General features: G+C 38.7%; 1 protein-coding gene across 3 annotated transcripts in view; it reads left to right on the plus strand.

The window, feature by feature from the left end:
* Nucleotides 1-18,030, plus strand: part of SWT1 (SWT1 RNA endoribonuclease homolog) — a 92,515-nt gene that overhangs the window by 40,134 nt on the left and 34,351 nt on the right. For 2 of the 3 annotated variants that reach the window (XM_050961388.1, XM_050961390.1), the window contains 5 exons: nucleotides 762-913; nucleotides 5,332-5,470; nucleotides 8,041-8,186; nucleotides 11,339-11,547; nucleotides 13,022-13,156. In XM_050961388.1, the coding sequence (XP_050817345.1) occupies nucleotides 762-913; nucleotides 5,332-5,470; nucleotides 8,041-8,186; nucleotides 11,339-11,547; nucleotides 13,022-13,156 (781 nt within the window). The remainder of the gene's footprint in view (nucleotides 1-761; nucleotides 914-5,331; nucleotides 5,471-8,040; nucleotides 8,187-11,338; nucleotides 11,548-13,021; nucleotides 13,157-18,030) is intronic. The other variant, XM_050961389.1, reaches the window with a different exon arrangement.

Consider the following 18,030-nt stretch of genomic DNA (forward strand, 5'->3'; position numbering starts at 1 on the left):
TTTTTTACCCTTTCCCACAATACAAAAACCAAGAGTCTCCAATGAAATTAATAAGCAGGTTTAATACAAACCAAGAAGTAGTACTTTTTCACACAATGCACAGCTAACCTATGGAACTCATTGCCATGGGCTGTTGTGATGGCCAAAAGTATAACTGGGTTAAACAAAGATATGGATAAATTCATGGAGGTTAGTTCCATCAATGGCTATTAGCCAAGATGGTCAGGGTTGCAAGCCCATGCTCGCAATCCTAAACAGCTGAGTACCAGAAGCTGGGAGGAGATGATGGGTGGTTGATCTGTCAAATTGCCCTGTTCTGTATGCTCCTCCTGAAGCTCTGGTACTGGTTAGTGTCAGACAAGGTACAGGGTACGTTGGTCTGACCCAGTTTGGCAGTTCTTAAGTTCAGTAGGCTCTTCACACAACATGAACACCCTAGAGAAGAATCATGCTATTTCTCCTTCTGTTGGTGGTGGGTGGAGGAGGAGAGTGAGAAATATGGACACTGATTCTGTTTTAAAATACTTGGAAGGTGCTTGGATATTGTGGTAATGGAATAGTAGAAGTAACTACATAGAAGTAAAGTGATGGAATCCTCTGTTGCTGGAGATCTACAACTAGAGGACAAATATTACATATGTTGTAGTCAAGAATCCAGCACTCGCAAAGACTGGATTACAGAACCTAGCAACTTGTTTCTATAACTGTCTATGAATAATACACTAAAGAAAGCACTTACTGTAACTGTATTTACTTGGCAGATACTGGGTCCCAGAAAACCAAGAGGGAAGATCCCAGCCTTACTACTCCACTCCTAAGCATTGTTCCTGACCTTGAAAAAAGTTTAGGAGAAGCTTTATCCTCGATATTAGAAACTGAAATGAAAATTGCTTTTGGAAACTTGTGGATGGAGGTAGTTACTTGTGGTGGTTTGCTTGATATTTCAAATACTAAGTTAAAGGTTGCCTTGGAGTCCAAAGTTCACTGTGTGCTTTTTACGTTACAATGTTAATGACAAATAGGGCTGATACAGTACAATGATGTGGAAGATGTCTCAAACTACTTTACAGTTGTTGACCCTGAACTCATTTTCAGTTATATAACCTCTTATGAAAATTTAAACAGATTTTTTTTCTTTGAAAACTGCAAAACTGACCAGTTGTGCTGCCCTCTGTCATGATTCTTCAGGGACCCCACTTCTGGGCTTAAGAGAGTTTCAATGTTTGATTTTTTTTTTTTTTAATCTAAACTGTTCATGTTAAAATACACCAAGAGGAAAAAAGTTTGAGAAACATTCTCTAAAATTATACAGAATAAATTGTTAAGACTACAGTTCTGGTTAGGGATTCTAGTGTTATCTTAATCCATGAACATTTAATCTGTCAATTAACCCATTGTAGAATGCGTGTTTAATTGCAGGGTGCCAGTGTGACCATACTAACATTTTAGATAATTTTTTTTTAAATTAAAAAAAAAAATCTATAGGACAATCACATCACAGGCAACCTCTGCTGAAGCATTTCTCCCTCCCGTTTCCACCTCCTGCAACTGCTCAGCTAGTGTAGTTCAATCCTGCCTAGGGAAATTCAGTCTCCAAACTCATTCTGTACTTCACCTCTTTTGGGAGTTTGCCTTTTGGTGTTCTTGTGATGTGGACACCTCTCTAACATGTATTAGGCTAAGAGCCATAATTCACTTTACACAGGCCGTCTAATAACTTAGTCACTACTATCCTGAAGGGAATTTAAACAAGTGACCTAGAAGCCAAGAATTGTGCCTGCCATTTCCAATCCTGTGAGCCATCCACTGACATATATAATGAAATTTAACAATACTATTTGATATTGGAATGATTGTTTGACTAGTAACGTCTGTGCAACATTACATTTAATAGTAATTTTATGTGCTGTCTGGTTGTTCAAAAAGTTACTGTTAATAAAATATGCGTTCTGAAAATTCACATTGGACTTCTGTAACGTAGAATCTAAGACTGGAAGGGACCTCAAGAGGTCATGTAGTCCAGTATTCTGCACCCATAGTAGGACTAAGTATTATATAGACCATTCCTTACAGGTGTTTGTCTAACCTGCTCTTAAAAATCCCCAATGATAGAGATTCCACAGCCTCCCTAGGCAATTTATTCCAGTGCTTATCCACCCTGACAGGAAGTTTTTCCTAATGTCCAGCCTAAACCTCCCTTGCTGCAATTTAAACCCATTTCTTCTTGTCCTATCATCAGTGGTTAAGAAGAACAATTTTTCTCCCTCCTCCTTGTAACAACCTTTTATGTACTTGAAAACTGTAACATCCTTTCTCAGTTCTCTCTTTTTTCCAGACTAAACAAACCCAGTTTTTTTCAATCTTCCCTCATAGATCATGTTTCTAGACTTTTAATCATGTTTGTTGCTCTTCTCTGGACTTTCTCCAATTTGTCGACATCTTTCCTGAAATGTGGCACCCAGAACTGAACACAATACTCCAATTGAGGCCTAATCAGCATGGAGTAGAGAGGAAGAATTACTTCTCTTGTCTTGCTTACAACACTCCTGCTAATACGTCCCAGAATGTCTGTCTGCTTTTTTTGCAGCAGTGTCACACTGTTGATTCGTATTTGAGCTTGTGGTCCAGTATGACCCCCGGAGCCCTTTCTGCAGTACTCCTTCCTAGACAGTCATTTCCCATTTTGTATGTGTGGAACCAATTGTTCCTTCCTCAGTGGAGTACTTTGCATTTGTCCTTATTGAATTTCATCATATTTACTTCAGATTATTTCTCCAGTTTGTCCAGATCATTTTGAATTTTAATTCTATCCTCTAAAGCACTTGCAACCCCTTCCCGAGTGGTATCATCTGCAAACTTTGTAAGTGTACTCTCTATACCATTATCTAAATCATTGATGAAGATATTGAACAGAACTGGACCCACAACTGATCCCTGCAGGACCCCACTCGTTATGCCCTTCCAGCATGAGTGTGAGCCACTGATAACTACTCTCTGGGAATAATTTTCCAACCAGTTTTGAACCCACCTTATAATAGCTCCATTTAGGTTGCATTTCCCTAGTTTGTTTGAGACGGTCATGCGAGACAGTATCAAAAGCTTTACTAAAGTCAAGATATACCACATCTACTGCTTTCCCCCCATCCACAAAGCTTGTTATCCTGTCAAAGAAAGTATCCGGTTGGTTTGACACGATTTGTTCTTGACAAATCCATGCTGACAGTTACTTATCACCTTTTTGCTTAATTATTTGCTCCATTATCTTTCCAGGTACAGCAGTTAAGCTGGCCAGTCTGTAATTTCCCATGTTGTCCTTATTTTCCTTTTTATAGATGGGCACTATATTTGCCCTTTTCCAATCTTCTGGAATCTCCTGTATTCCATGACTTTTCAAAGATAATCGCTAATGGCTCAGATACCTCCTCAGTCAGTTCCTTGAGTATTCTAGGATGCATTTCATCAGGCCCTGGTGACTTGAAGACATCTAACTTGTCTAAGTAATTTTTAACTTGTTCTTTTCCTATTTCAGGCTGATCCTTTCTCATTTTCACTGACATTCACTATTTTAGATGTCCAATCACCAGCAACCTTCTTGGTGAAAACCAAAACAAAGAAGTCATTAAGCACCTCTGCCATTTCCACATTTTGTGTTATTGTTATTCAGTGAGGGGGAGAATAACAGGCCTACCCTGTCCTTGGTCATCATGTTGCTTCTCATATATTTGTAGAATGTTTTCTTGTTGCCCTTTATATCTCTAGCTAGTTTGATCTCATTGGCCTTTCTAATTTTGTCCCTACAGGCCTGTGTTATTTGTTTATATTAATCCTTTGTAATTTGACCTAGTTTGCACTTTTTGTAGGACTCTTTTTTTCATTATTATTAGATCATTGACAATCTCCTGGTTAAGCCAGGGTGATCTCTTGCCATACTTCCTATCTTTCCTACATATTGGGATAGTTTGCGCTTATGCCTTTAATTATGTCTCTCTTTGAAAAACTTCCAACTGTCTTCCATTGGTTTTCCCCCTTAGACTTCCTTCCTATGGGATCTTCCCTACCAACTCCCTGAGTTTGCTAAAGTATGCCTTCTTGAAATCTATTATCTTTATCCTTTCTATTCTTCCATTCCTAAGAATCATGAACTGTATCATTTCATGATCACTTTCACCCATGCTGCCTTCAGCTTTCAAATTCTCAACCAGTTCCTCCCTATTTGTCAAAATCAAATCTAGAACAGCCTCAACCCTAGTAACTGTCTCCACCTTCTGAAATAAAAAACTGTCTCCAATACATTTCAAGAACTTGTTGGATAATTTGTGCCTTGTTGTGGTGTTTTCCCAACAGATGTCTGAGTAGTTGAAGTCCCCCATCAGCACCAAGTCCTGTGCTTTGGATGATTTTGTTTAACTGTTTAAAAAAAGCCTCATCCACCTCTTCTTCCTGGTTATGTGGTCTGTAGTAGATCCTTACCATGACATCACCCATGGTTTTTTACCCCTTTTATCCTTACCCAGAGGCTTCCTACAAGTCTGTCTCCTATTTCCATCTCAACCTCAGTCCAAGTGTATACGTTTAATATATAAGGCAACACCTCCTCCCTTTTTGCCCTGCCTGTTCTTCTTGAGCAAGCTGTACCCATGTTCCATAGCATCCAAGAGCTCAAAGCACTTTACAAACATTGAGTTTCCCAAAACCTCAGGAGAAGGGGAAATAATACTGTCCTCCCTTTCAGGTGGGAAAACTGAGACACAAAGATTATCTATCTTGTCAAAGTTCACATAGGAAGTGTGTGACAGAGTTGGGGGTAGAACCAAAATATTCTGACTATAGCCAGAAGACTATCAGTCCAGTTATTTATCTCTGTGTGTCTTCCAATTAACATTTTCATCTAGCTGGAATGGTTAATTACTTTACTTTATACTCATCTGCACAAGATGAACTCTGAGAGCTATCGGGTAACTAGAACTAACATTTCTTGTTTGAGCTTGTATATCTTGAGTGTTGTACAAACTGAATATCCTTTACAGAAATACTTCATAAAAGTCTAAATAGTCTTAGTCACAGCAGTGCACATATGCTAATTGAAATGCTTTTAAGAAGGGTCTGTACCTGTGTAAGACACCTCCTGAGTAAAACTAAATTGAGCAAGGCTATGATTTGTCATGTAATGTACAATCACTTTACCAGGAAAAATCCACCTGATCTTTTATTTCTGAGAATGCTTTGGATGTTTACTTCAGCATGTACAATTGGTATTAAAGAACAGCACAATTGAGAAATGTACATTGATAAAGTTACATGGTTGTGAAGCTTTAAACTTTTCACTTTTAGGTACTGTATCTGAAGCCCCCATGGACCCTAGCAAGCTTATTGCAGTGTTTTAAAAAACACTGGTTCGCTGTATTTGGCTCTATTGTGCCAAGAAGCTTACTTGGAACCATTGAATGCCTGCACGAACATCTTTGTAAAGGTAAGAATCTTACATGACTCCTTTTTAGTAATAAACTTCTAAACATAAACCTTTCTCCATTGAGGTCAAGCCTTCTAATCACAGGAGTCTGAAGCGTGCATTATGAAAATATACATGTAGTACATATTTAAAGGGTTTATTTTTCTCCTTTTAATTCAAGAATAATAGGAGTTATGTGGGTTATTCAAGGGAGACTATACCCTGGAGAAATAGCCTTCCTTCTTGACTTTCACGCAAATGTGATGGTGGTTCCAGATGGGCAGCAAAAATCCCAGTTTGCTGCATGCAAGTTTTTTGTAACTTGAGCCCAAAGATCCATGATACAACACTTGTCCGTAAAGACAAAAAGAAAAACCTGCCTAACCCTCAAATCTGCCCAGACATGGGCCTTAAAATGGCACAAGGATTCACTGCCACTTATTGAAGAAGCTACAAAAAAGCTAACTGTCTCTGGAGACTGTTTTGGTAACCTTAATTAAATATTTTGATAGTCTGCTGCTCACTTCATGTTTGTTCAAATTTGTTTAAAAACAGGAACAGGCACTACTGAAATTAGTCACTTATAGGATTCGCTTCAAATATTACATCTTCATATGCATGCTACCAGGTATAGGTTTGATTACTAGAGTACTTAAGTACCTCCAAAGCATTTGTTGTTATTTATAATCTATCTTCCTTCCTAGTTTGTAAGATAGACATCTTAATTAGTTTACAGGCATTTGTATAGGTGTGCTGTGCTTCTGAAGAACTTTATTGATGGAAAGCAAAGTTGAAGACATGAGTCTTGCATTTAGTTATGAAGTGTCAGTGCTTTTATGAGTTGGCAGTAGTTTTCCATTCAGTACTTGTAACCATAGCTATGCTGGGATATGGTCCACCAGAATGTGTGTTAGGACAGGTAATGACCAGATTATCTGATGACATGTTGTCATAAACATATAGCTAAGGGTAGCATAAAATCCGTCTTTACCCTGTAAAGGGTTAATTCCTCTTTTACCTGTAAAGGGTTACGAAGCTTAGATAACCTGGGTGGCACCTGACCAAAAGGATCAATAAGGGGAGAAGATGTTTTTGTCTGTGTCTCCTGGAGTCAACAAGGAACTAGGGCAGGGAAAATGCATCTCCCTATGCCATATCTAAGCTAAGCATCTAATACTGCAAAAATAGTAAGTAATAGCAAAGAAAATGCATTAGGTTATTTTTTATTCTAGCTTGTGAATTTTCCCTGTGCTAAGAGAGAGGTTTATCCCTGTTTTTGTAATTTTAAAGTTTTGCCTCGAGGGGAAATCCTGTGTTTTTTAATCTTTTGTTATTCTGTTAAGTACTTACCATCCTGATTTTACAGAGGGGATTCTTTTACCTTTTCTTTAATTAAAATTCTTCTTTTAAGAACCTGATTGATTTTTCATTGTTCTTAAGATCCAGTGGTTTGGATCTCTGTTCAGCTGTACCAATTGGTGAGGATATTATTCTCAAGTCTTCCCCAGGAACGGAGGTGCAGGGCTTGGGGGAATATTTTTGGGGAATAGGACTCCAAGTGGTCCTTTCCCTGATTCTTTGACTAAATCACTTGGCTGTGGCAGCATACTGTTCAAGGCAAGGTGGAATTTGTGCCTTGGGAAAGTTTTTTTAACCTAAGCTGGTAAAAATAAGCTTAGGGGGTCTTTCATGCAGGTCCCCACATCTGTACCCCAAAGTTCAGAGTGGGGAAGGAACCCAACACGTCTAATGAGCCTATGCCAGATACTGAATGGAGGCTGATTTGATCCAAAAGTAAAAGTCTTGTTTTTACACACTGCTTATTGTAATGTTCTTCCTGAAACTGTTTGTTTAGCGCTCATGGTTTGTATCCAAGACATATTTCATATACTGGCTGAAATAAACAATATAGATGAGTCTTTAAATGTTTTTGTTTTTCATTAAAAAGCAGTGTTCTAGATTTTTATTCTTACATTTTAACATTTAACAGATCAACATTTGATGAGGATTATCTTCTCTCCCTCCATGCTCTCATTTTACCCACAAAAGCAAAATTGCTAGAATGTGTGACATAGCTTCCTGTTCCAGCCAGAGTTCTATATTTAGTGGAGCTTGGGACCACTTTACAATCTTTCAGCCCCTTGAATTGAGTAGAACACAAACTCTGATGCACTTTACAAACTCTAGAGAAGATTTTAAGTTTAGTGATGTGCTAGCACATTGAAACTATATATATATATATTTTTTTAGGCTTACTGTTGGACTTTGACTACAGGCATTAAACCCTCAGAAGACAATTGCACCTCATCTTATACCATTTATGTCAATATGATTTTCAGACCCTTTTTTTGTTTGATAATGATCTTACATAATAATACACACTTATTTTTATACGTATGGATAGCCTAGAATGCTTAATTCATACAATAATTGTAATACCTTTTTTGAAATGATAGAACTGGTGGTGATTATACTTGGTTTCAGTTTGGAACTGTTAGCTTTTTCCTTTACTTCTTGTGTGTTTTAACACCATACTAGCCTACTTCTCTCAAACTGATTTCCCATGTTTCTTCTTAATGTTTTGATATCAGGTAAGACAGTTGACCACATAACAGCAAACATCCTGCTCCAGGAATCTAAAAAGCTATTGCATGCTTTCAGCTCAAGGTCAGACTATGATGGTGTACTTCCGCAGGCTTTTGCTTATGTGACTAAACTGCTCCAGATGCTTGCAGAGGTAAGCTGCATTTCAATGTACATAGTTTTTTACACTAAAACTATGGCTTAACTGAAATTTTAGCGTCACCAATCATTGACACTACAAACTTACTAAGGGTTTTCTAGTTCTTTGTTATAATGACAGAAAACATTATTGTAAACAGTGCTAGGTGGAGGTTAACAGGATATTGTCATAAGTGGTGTGTCCCAGATTTAACTCTGCTCCCACAACAAAAGTGAAGGCTTTCTGTTTATAAAAGTATCCCTAATAGAAGCAAATTTCTATTAACTCTCAAAAAGAAAGTGAATAATTGAAAAGCAAGTGCATACTGCTGCTTTTTGATATTGAACTTCATATCAAATAAATACCTGTTATCCTACATTTCAACGTGATTTAATAAATTCCAATCTTTTTTTCCCTAATTTAAAATTACCTTGTAAGATTCACTTAGTTTGAATATGTCTGTGTATGTTGAGCTGCCCCCCTTCTCCTCCTGACAACCTGGTTTGTGATTCAGTTGTGAAGTTTCTCCTTTGTGCACTTCAGAAATCCTGTACGTCTAATTCCCCTTTCCTCTCACAAGAATAAAAAGTTGGTGAAAGAAAGCAGAAAGGTGACACATTATACTTGGTGGTTGTTGGACTGCCCAGTTAAAAGCTCTAGTAATTCTTATTCTGGTGCTAAGGATGAAAAATACTATATAGGCCACAGCTGAGGAATAGTGGTGTGTGTTTATTTTTAAAAAAAAACAACAACCAAAAAGCCGTATTATTATAGGGGAGTAGTAACTTTGAGCCACTTAGCCTAGCCAGGGTCCCAGGGAGATCAAAAAGAGGCTGTTCATTTTTTGTATACTTATTTTTACAACATGAGCTGTTTTTCCTTAGATCCCTATTTCTGTTTTGCTATTGGGTTATTAAGAGGTAGTCATCAAGTTATTCAATATTAAATGAGGAAAGGTAATCTAATTGATTGGAACAGGAATTGCTGTCTCCTACACTTCAGAATGGGAGTGACTAAGTATCTGCATGAGTTGTTTTTTATTTTCCCTATCAAATACATAATTGATTACTTAAGTTCTCTTCAGCAATGAGTTTTGCCTAAGCCTTTATCTAGTATCCTCCATATATGAATAAATTGTTGGACTCAGGTTAGGCATGACTGACATTATAGAAATTTAAAGCTCATTAAATTAGTAGAGGAAATAGTTTTTTCTGACCTTCTATCCTAGTAGTTTGCTCTTAGAGCAACTCCTTTTCGTTTATCGGTCTGAAAAATTATCCGACAGTCTTGCATGAATTATACAACCCAGTACCATGGATCACTTGAGTTTTGTTTTTGACCCCCCCCCCCATTCCCTCCCGCTAAATTTGTCATCTTTAGAGAAGGGCAATAAAAGTTAAAACTTACAGGGTTTTATTCCTAGGTTTGCCACTGGTTCAGTATGACTGTTAGTATATAGCAGGGGTAGGCAACCTGTGGCACGTTTGCCAAAGGCGGCACTCAAGCTGATTTTCAGTGGCACTCACACTGTCCGGATCCTGGCCACCGGTCCGGGGGGCTCTGCATTTTAATTTAATTTTAAATGAAGTTTCTTAAACATTTTGAAAGCCTTATTTACTTTACATACAACAATGGTTTAGTTATATATTATAGACTTATAGAAAGAGACCTTCTAAAAATGTTAAAATGTATTACTGGCACACAAAACCTTAAATTAGAGTGAATAAATGAAAACTCAGCACACTACTTCTGAAAGGTTGCCGACCCCAGGTATATAGGTTTGTTTATCAGCCTGAGATAGAATTTTGGGTTTGACTTTTTGATACACATATTAGTATAAGATATGAGTGAAGAACAATTAACAAAGACACTGTGTTGCATTTCCAACAACCACATGGGGCTTTTACTACAATGAGAAAAGATGAGGGATAGTGCTAAAGTGTTACAGGGTATGGTGGAAGTGTAATATGAGCATATACTGAAAGGCTGCCTGGCTCCTTTCTCAAGCCAAGGTCAAGCAACCAGTTAGAATGGGGGGCGGGGGGAGGGGGAAGGCTTAAGAAACACTGCATGCCAAAGAAAAGCCTGCCCTTGGCCAGAACACAGTCTCACTCCGTACCCCTCCCATGGGGTTCAAAAGAGGTGGGACGAAGATCCTAGAACACAACCCTCCCCCCAAAACTGAACATGACCATAAGTTGTAAGGGGTGAGACCGAGGGCATGCATTGCAGGTATATTTGGGCCTGCTAAGAAAGAGGAGGTGGGAATGGGGAACAAGGACACAGGCAAGGCTCTGCAGCATCAGAGCCGGGAAGGGGGACACTAGGAAACGGACTCTTCTGAGGTGTATATTAATATGCTTGCTTGGAACTAACACCAATAAACATTGCATTGCCTGCACTTTGGACTTCTGGTCTTCTACTTTCTGTCTGCATGACAAGAACCAGGGGAGAGGGTGAAGGGAAAGTGCTGTAACAATGACCTTATTGAAATCATTTTAGTAGTTCTTCTCAGTATCCCCATTTTTACAGACAAAGAAAATATTTGCACACACCACAGCCTGTTGTGGTGTTTTTAGTGTAGTAATACCCTCAAATCCTCACTTTGCAGAATAACTCTTGTCAAGTATATGTGGCATTAGTGTGAAAGAAATTCCTTGGTTTGTAACAAGTGTTGAAATCATTTTACTGTGAAAATCATGTGCTTTACATCTTTAAGTGACGATTAAACAGAATGGAACACTTCTGTAGTGCATTAATGAGCTATATGGAGGGGGGAAGGCGTGGGTTAAAATGTGCAAATTCAGCTTTGGAGTCTTCTGTGGATGGATAGTTCAGTGGTTAGGGCACTAACCTAGGAGTTGGGAGGCTGAGTTTAGTTTCCTGCTCCACCACAGACTTCCTGTGTGACTTTGGGCAAGTCACTTAGCCTCTCTGTGCTTCAGTGCTCCATTTGTAAAATAGGAATAAGATTCACCTGCCTCACAGGGACATTTTGAGTTGTTCCATTAAAGATTGTGAGGGTCTCAGATGCTATGGTGATGAAGGCCATATAAGTACCTTTAGATATGTTGATTATTTTCAAAAAAAGAAAGGGGAGGGGAAAAGGATCCCCATGTAGGTTTTTCTAAAGCTTTCCAACACCGTATGGTTGTCTGTTTCATGAGGTTCAGTCAGACAGTGGACAAAAATCATCAGAAGCCCTGACAGCTCTTTCAGAAAACACTGCAGGTTCAAAAATGGAAGATGTGCGGCTGCATCTGCAAACATGTGAGGAAGGCAAGTCATTGTCAAACACTCAGCTGTCCCAAGATAAAAGACATCAGGAAATCTGGTCTGTCCTTGAAAGCATTTGGAATACAATAAACCTGTACAGGTACAAAGTGCTGAAAGAGTTGGGGTGGGGGGGGATTTTGCATGCTATTGGTTGTTTCATGTGGTTCCCCCAAACACACACTATTTTTGGGAATTGTCTGCCTTTCCCTACAAGGCTGTCCTATTAGTGATGTACATGAGATGTGGGTTGGGGAAAAATCACATTCTAATTTTGAATGCCTTATTAAGGACATAGGAATTGTATTGAATCAGCCATGGTCCATCTAGCCGACCGTACTGTTTCTGATGTTATCCACCAGTAGATGCTTCAGAGTAAGATGCAAGAGCCTGACAATAGGTTTATGTTGGGTAGTCTGCTCTCCAGGAAGATGTCCTCCTAATCTCTAATAAAGATTGGCTTAAACTCAGACATGAGGGGGTTTTTGCCTTTCAATTTTTTTTATTTTTATTTTTTTTGGCTTAGGTAATCTAATTTATCTGTATAAATGACCAATCATTCTTCTTTAAATCTTACTAAGTTCTTGGTCTCTGCAGTTTATAAAGAAGTGTATTAATGGTTGAATTTTTAAACGATGTCTGAAAATCCACATCTGGAGTCTGTTGTTGCTCCAGTTGCACAAATCAAAAACGTGTGTGTCTGCACATTTTGGAGTTGCATTTTGAGACCCATGTGAAAATTTGACCCCAAGTTTATACAAGGGTATACTTATGAGGGCCCTACTAAGTTCACAGCTATGAAAAACGTGTCACGGACTGTGAAATCTGGTTTAGCACTATGAAATCTGGACCTACTTCTATGCTAAAATGTTTGATACTCTATCAGGAAAGATATCTGTTACAATTTTTCTAAAAATTAAAAATAAGGATTGTTTCATTTGTCAATTTTTTTTTTATTTATGGAAGGGTTTTTTTAGAGGTTTTTTCTCTTCTAATCCAACTGTACAAAATGTGCTAAAGACTAATTATTGACAATTAAGGTCTCATCCATAGAGTGATTGACTAATATTATAAATTAAATAGTGAGAGTAGCTTCTCGGTTAGAAAATGGGACTAGCACTTCAGTGAGCACTTTGTATAACCACTCCAGGGTCCTTTCCATACTCATAGGAATGTGCCACTTAATTATTCTGTAAAGTGTTTTGAAAGCCTCAGCTGGAACGTCCTATGTCAACATGACATTTGTTAAAGTAACAAGTGATCAGAAATCTACCTTTTTAACTTACAAAACAATTGAATTGGTGGCTTCTGTTACCTGTTTAAGCACCTTATCTAAAATGCACGCAAACAAAATGAAAACTTTGTACTCCTGTGTGCGTGTTTTGGACAACACTGATGTACCTGACATTTGTTTTTGACCTTGTGAGACAATGTGCGTGTGTTTGTCTATGGTAGTCAAAATATAGTATTTGTGATGTTGTGCATTTCTAGTTTTCCGTGATGCGAGGCAAAAAAGACTGTGTTTTTAATGGCCTCTTCTGATAGAATGTTTTCTCTTGTTTTTGCCCTCATATTAGTACTGAAATTTTCCAGAAGCTGGATCACAATATCACCACCCCCACCACTGCGAAGATATCGTCATTTGAAGAAGCTTTTTTAGGCCTACAGAAACTGATGGCAGCTGTGAATAATATTCTTACAGGGATTCGTAGGTGAGCATTTTAGCAGACCGGAGTGCATAACTTTTTTTTTAAACTGTGTACTGTGTGCTCAGATATCTCAGAATTAGTAAAGATGAGATATTACTACTTGTACTTACTTGAAAGAGGTTTCTTAGTCAGTAAAAAAAAGAATATGAAGTTGTTGTAGACATTTAAATGATTAGCCATTTGGATCTCTTGGAACAATTTCCCCCGTCCCCTATAAATTTGGGCCTTGTTTTCCAGCAATTGATGACCAGCCACTGATGTCCACATCAATGTAAACCCTAAGTGTGGACAAGGTAAGCTGAAATCTGCATTGGTGGAGCCCTGGTTTGAAACATGGATATGCTCTGGTGGCACAAATGATGTGGCTGTGCTTGTCTATCCTTTGGGTTTTCACTAATACAGCTTCATCTGTTACTGAAGTCAGGGCAGATTTCCAGTATAGACAAAGCCATAGAGAAACACATGAGGCATGATTGGCATCACAACTAGCAAGGGCTACTCTAGCAAACCTATAATGCAGCTGTAATAGTGGTGTCAAAAGCAGCTATGTTTGATCCTGATGCTAGTAAAATCAGTTGGACTTTATGGATTATTAATGGTGGCAAGATTGTGCCCTTTGTTTTTAAGACCACAGAATGACTAAAAACGCAGATTCAAAAATGTTATGCTTTGTCTGAGTATCGTCTTTACTTCCATAAGGTAATAAAGACTGTTCATCTATGAAAACAGCTAGAAAAATAATATTCTAAGGTAACTTTGGGTGTAATCATGTGATTGCTGAATTCCACCAGCAGCAGCGCATAAGTGAAGATGGCATGGTATGGTATTGCCACCCTTACTTCTGTGCTGCTGCTGGCAGGGCGCCTGGCCAACAGCTGTCGCACTCCAGTTGCCCAACTCTGAAGGCAGTGCAGAAAAAAGGGTGGCAATACTGTGATTTCCCCCTTAAAATAACCTTGCGACCCCCTCCCCCATTCCCTTTTGGGTCAGGACCCCCAATGTGAGAAACACTGGACTCCCCCTTGAGATCTGTATAGTATAGGGTAAAAGCACACAAAAGACCAGATTTCATGGTCTGTGATGCGATTTTCATGGCTGTGAATTTGGTACGGTCCTCTATGTAGGAGGTCAGATTAGATGATCTGCTGGTCCTTTCTGCCCATCAGACTCTGAGGTGGACAAGTTGCAGGGCAAGGCATACTCATTGTCTGACTTTTTTAATTAAGGAGTTTAATTGAATAGAATGTGGTTTTTTTTTATTTTGTTTGTTTTTTTGTTTTTTACAATAAAAATGGTGGTGGTAGTAGTAAATCCCGGCCAGAAATCGGGACGCAATTGTGCTGAGCAGTGTACAGCCATAACAAAAATAGAGTCTCTGACCAGACATGTTTGCAACAAACTAAGTAATGAAGTGGTGGTGATATTTATACAGGAAATTTAATAAATTGATACAGTAGTACCACATCTAACAGTGCTTGAATTTTAGAAATATTGAACTCCTTTAACTCCCATTGACTTCAGTTGGAGTAGTGGGTGCTTGCTACTCCTGAAAATCTTGCTTCTTTCTTTGGTGTAAAAATGGTAGCTGCAGTCTTTTGGAAATCTGACCCTTAGCGCACTCAGGACTGACTGGCTATGGGATATGAAACTTTTCATTTTCAGTTTGAGTTTGAATGTGGCCCAGATTTGTAAGAGATGAAAGTCCATTACTTCTTTAGTTCAGTGGCCTGCGGGAAATGCACGGTGGTGTCATTACTTTTGTTAATTTCTAAACATGTACAGCACAAAATCACTATTTTAATGAAAATGAATTGGAACTAGTGCTGTTTCCATTTCCATGTTAAACAGAGATAGTTGCTAAGGAAAGCATGGACTGTTCCAAGGCAGAACAGTTAGGTAAAATCAACCACTTGACATCAAATGTATCCCAATGCAAAAGGCCAGTTCTGTATCCATAAATACATGAAAATTGCTCATGCCAAAGAATGAGAATGGAATAGCTTTTTTTCACAGGGACAGTTCTATCTATCCATATTTTTAAATTGACTAAAGAAAACATTTTACTATGTTTATCTTCTAGAAGGTTTTAAACTCCTTAGGTTAATACTCTCAGCCAGATTGTAAAGCCAAGCAAATGTACTTAAACTTTCTTTTTTGCCAGCATTCAATGCTTCATCTGTTCCTTATGCTGAAGGTTATGAAAGATATTTTAAATTCAAGGACATCACTACACTTGTAGAGGTGCTGAGAAAATTCCATTGACTGAGGAGGAGGAACAGGGCTGATTGTTCTGTGGAAATCTAATAGCCTCTCTCTTAAGCATATTCTAAAGCCAATTTTTTATAATTTTGAAATACATGCTAAAGGGTTATTTCACAGATATTTGTTAAATTTTCAGAGTTGGCTTAGAGTTTTGCATGTATGAAGGTTTATTTTGGAGTCAAGTACTTGAATGTGCTAACGTAGGGCCTGATCTTGTAAATCTTTTCTCAGACTTCAAATTGTCCCACTAAAGTCAGTGGACGTATTCATACAATAAATGGTTTTCAGGATTGTGCCTCACTGAAGTCCATAGAAAGACTGCCTTCGGTTTCACGTGGAGTAAGATTGGGCTGTTTTATGATTTTTTTCGGGAGAAGAAAAGTATTGTGCTTAATAACAAAGAAGTAAATCATCTCTATGATCTGATCTCATAAGATGCCGCATACCTTGCAGGATTTGGATTTATGACAAACAATATGCTTGAACTGGAAGTAAAGTTACATTAGCACTTGCCTCTAGATATTTTGTACAGCTAGGAAGTGTTTGTCTTTCAGTAACTCCTCTTGTGCTGGATTAAAATATAGTCTTACTGTGTGAACTAAATTATTTGTATACTTTAGAGTGTCTTGCATTAGAATAGGACAGCAGTTCTCAAACTTTAGCACCCCGATCACCTCCCTTTTTTATTTAACATTTTTGGGGGGACCCCCAAGCTGCCCCACTCAGCCTTGCCCCACCTCTTCTGAGGCCCCACCCCTGCTCACTCCATCCCTCCTCCCTTGCTCACTCTTCCCCCATCCTCATTCACTTTCACTATGCTGGGGCAGGGGGTTGGGCTGCAGGAGAAGGTGTGGGATGTGGGCTGGGGGGGGAGTTTGGGTGTGGGAGGGGGTGAGGAGTGCAGCACTTACCTGAGGTGGCTCCCAAAAGCGATCGGCACATCCCCCAGACAGTGGCTCGTAGGCAGGGGGGTGGGGGCAGAGGCAGGGGATCTCTGTGCACCACCCGCACAGTTCCCATTGGCCGCAGTTCCCAGCCAATGGGAACTGCGGAATTGGCACTGGGAGGCGGAGGCAGCGTGTGAAGGATACCCTCCTCCTTCGCCCCTTAGGGGATGCAAGGATGTGCTGGAGCCAGGGCAAGTAGGAAGCCGGTTCTCTGGCATGTTGGGAGGGAGGGAGAGGAATTTTTCAGCAGGGCCCGTGGACCCCCTGGAGAGTCCTCAGTGACTCCCAGGGTGCAGGGACCCCAGTTTGAGAAATGCTGGAATAAGACATCAAAAGTCACGACTTTTTTTTGTTTTGTTTTCAGTTCTGACACTGATTTGCTGCGTGATCATGAGGAAACCACTAACTCTCCCTATCTTATTTACCTCACTGTAAATGTTGAGTGTTAGATTTAATGGTCCAAAATCATTTACTGGAGTTGCATCTACTTACATCAGCAGTGAATTTAGCCAAAAGTTGTAATAAACACTTTGAGATGCTATGATGAGAGACACTATATAAGTGCCAAATATTAATATCAATAGTAATAAAAACTATAGTTGGTCCAGACCAACTTAATCCTATGAAAGTTATTCTATTCTTAGTTGCTTTTTGTCTTCCAGTTACCATGCTGACTAAAAATGAATATATCAGCCATTCTTTAAAAAGCTTAAACCAGAGAAGCATTTAAGGTCCCTACAGGGGTTTATGCGAGCCAGCAGCTTCATCTGGCAAGTATAGCTAGTTTTTTAAAAGAAAAAAATGTCTTTATGCACAGTCCTGGCCCCTTGAGAATTTTTATGTGAGGAAACTATTATTGCCTGCATGTTTTCAGTACAATACACTCTCTCTCTCTCTCTCTCTCTCTCTCTCTCTCTCTCTCTCTAATTGGTTTATTTTTGTTCTTCACTATTTCAAACAAGGCTTTCACAGTAAATCTGTTAACTGATCATAATGTATTATGGAAAAAAAAATTCACATCGTCCTATATTAAACATCTAATCCTAAACAGTGCATTTGTGGAATGTAATTGAGTATGTTTGATTGCATTAAATGACCTGACTCAGTATGCTAGTAGCATCTAATGGAAAAGTGCTATCTTTGTTTTTAATGCTTTTGAGTTGTATCTAAAAAGTGCAGATCTAGAGATGGAAACATTAAAATAAATTGAAGTCTAGGATTGGAATTTCATTTCTTAAACACATGGCACCTGATTTTTCAGAGGTGTTGAGCACCTAGAATTTCCATTGACTTCAACTGGAACTGTGGGAACTTATCTGAAAATCAGGCACATAGTGTTAAAAATACACAATGGTTCTTAACTTTATTTTAATGCCTTAATGGAAGAAAAACAACTAAGTTGGCTGGTACAAAAAGTTACTCACTAGCAGATACAGAGTAAATACAATTTTGGAGAGCATTGTTCTTAGCACTATGTCCTTTCTTGAGTCATCTTGCAACCAAGGTTTCTTCATACCTTTAGAAGACTGTTGCTCTCAGTTTCCTTTGCTGTGGTATCAAAGTTCAGTACTAGTATATTCTGATTCTTTCTGGAGATAATTTGTTTGCTTGTTTTATAAATTTGTCATCTCAATACACTGAGGTCACAAGGAGGAGGTGAAAGTAAGC

This window comes from Gopherus flavomarginatus, chromosome 7 (genome assembly GCF_025201925.1).
Source record: "Gopherus flavomarginatus isolate rGopFla2 chromosome 7, rGopFla2.mat.asm, whole genome shotgun sequence".
NCBI lineage: Eukaryota > Metazoa > Chordata > Testudines > Testudinidae > Gopherus > Gopherus flavomarginatus.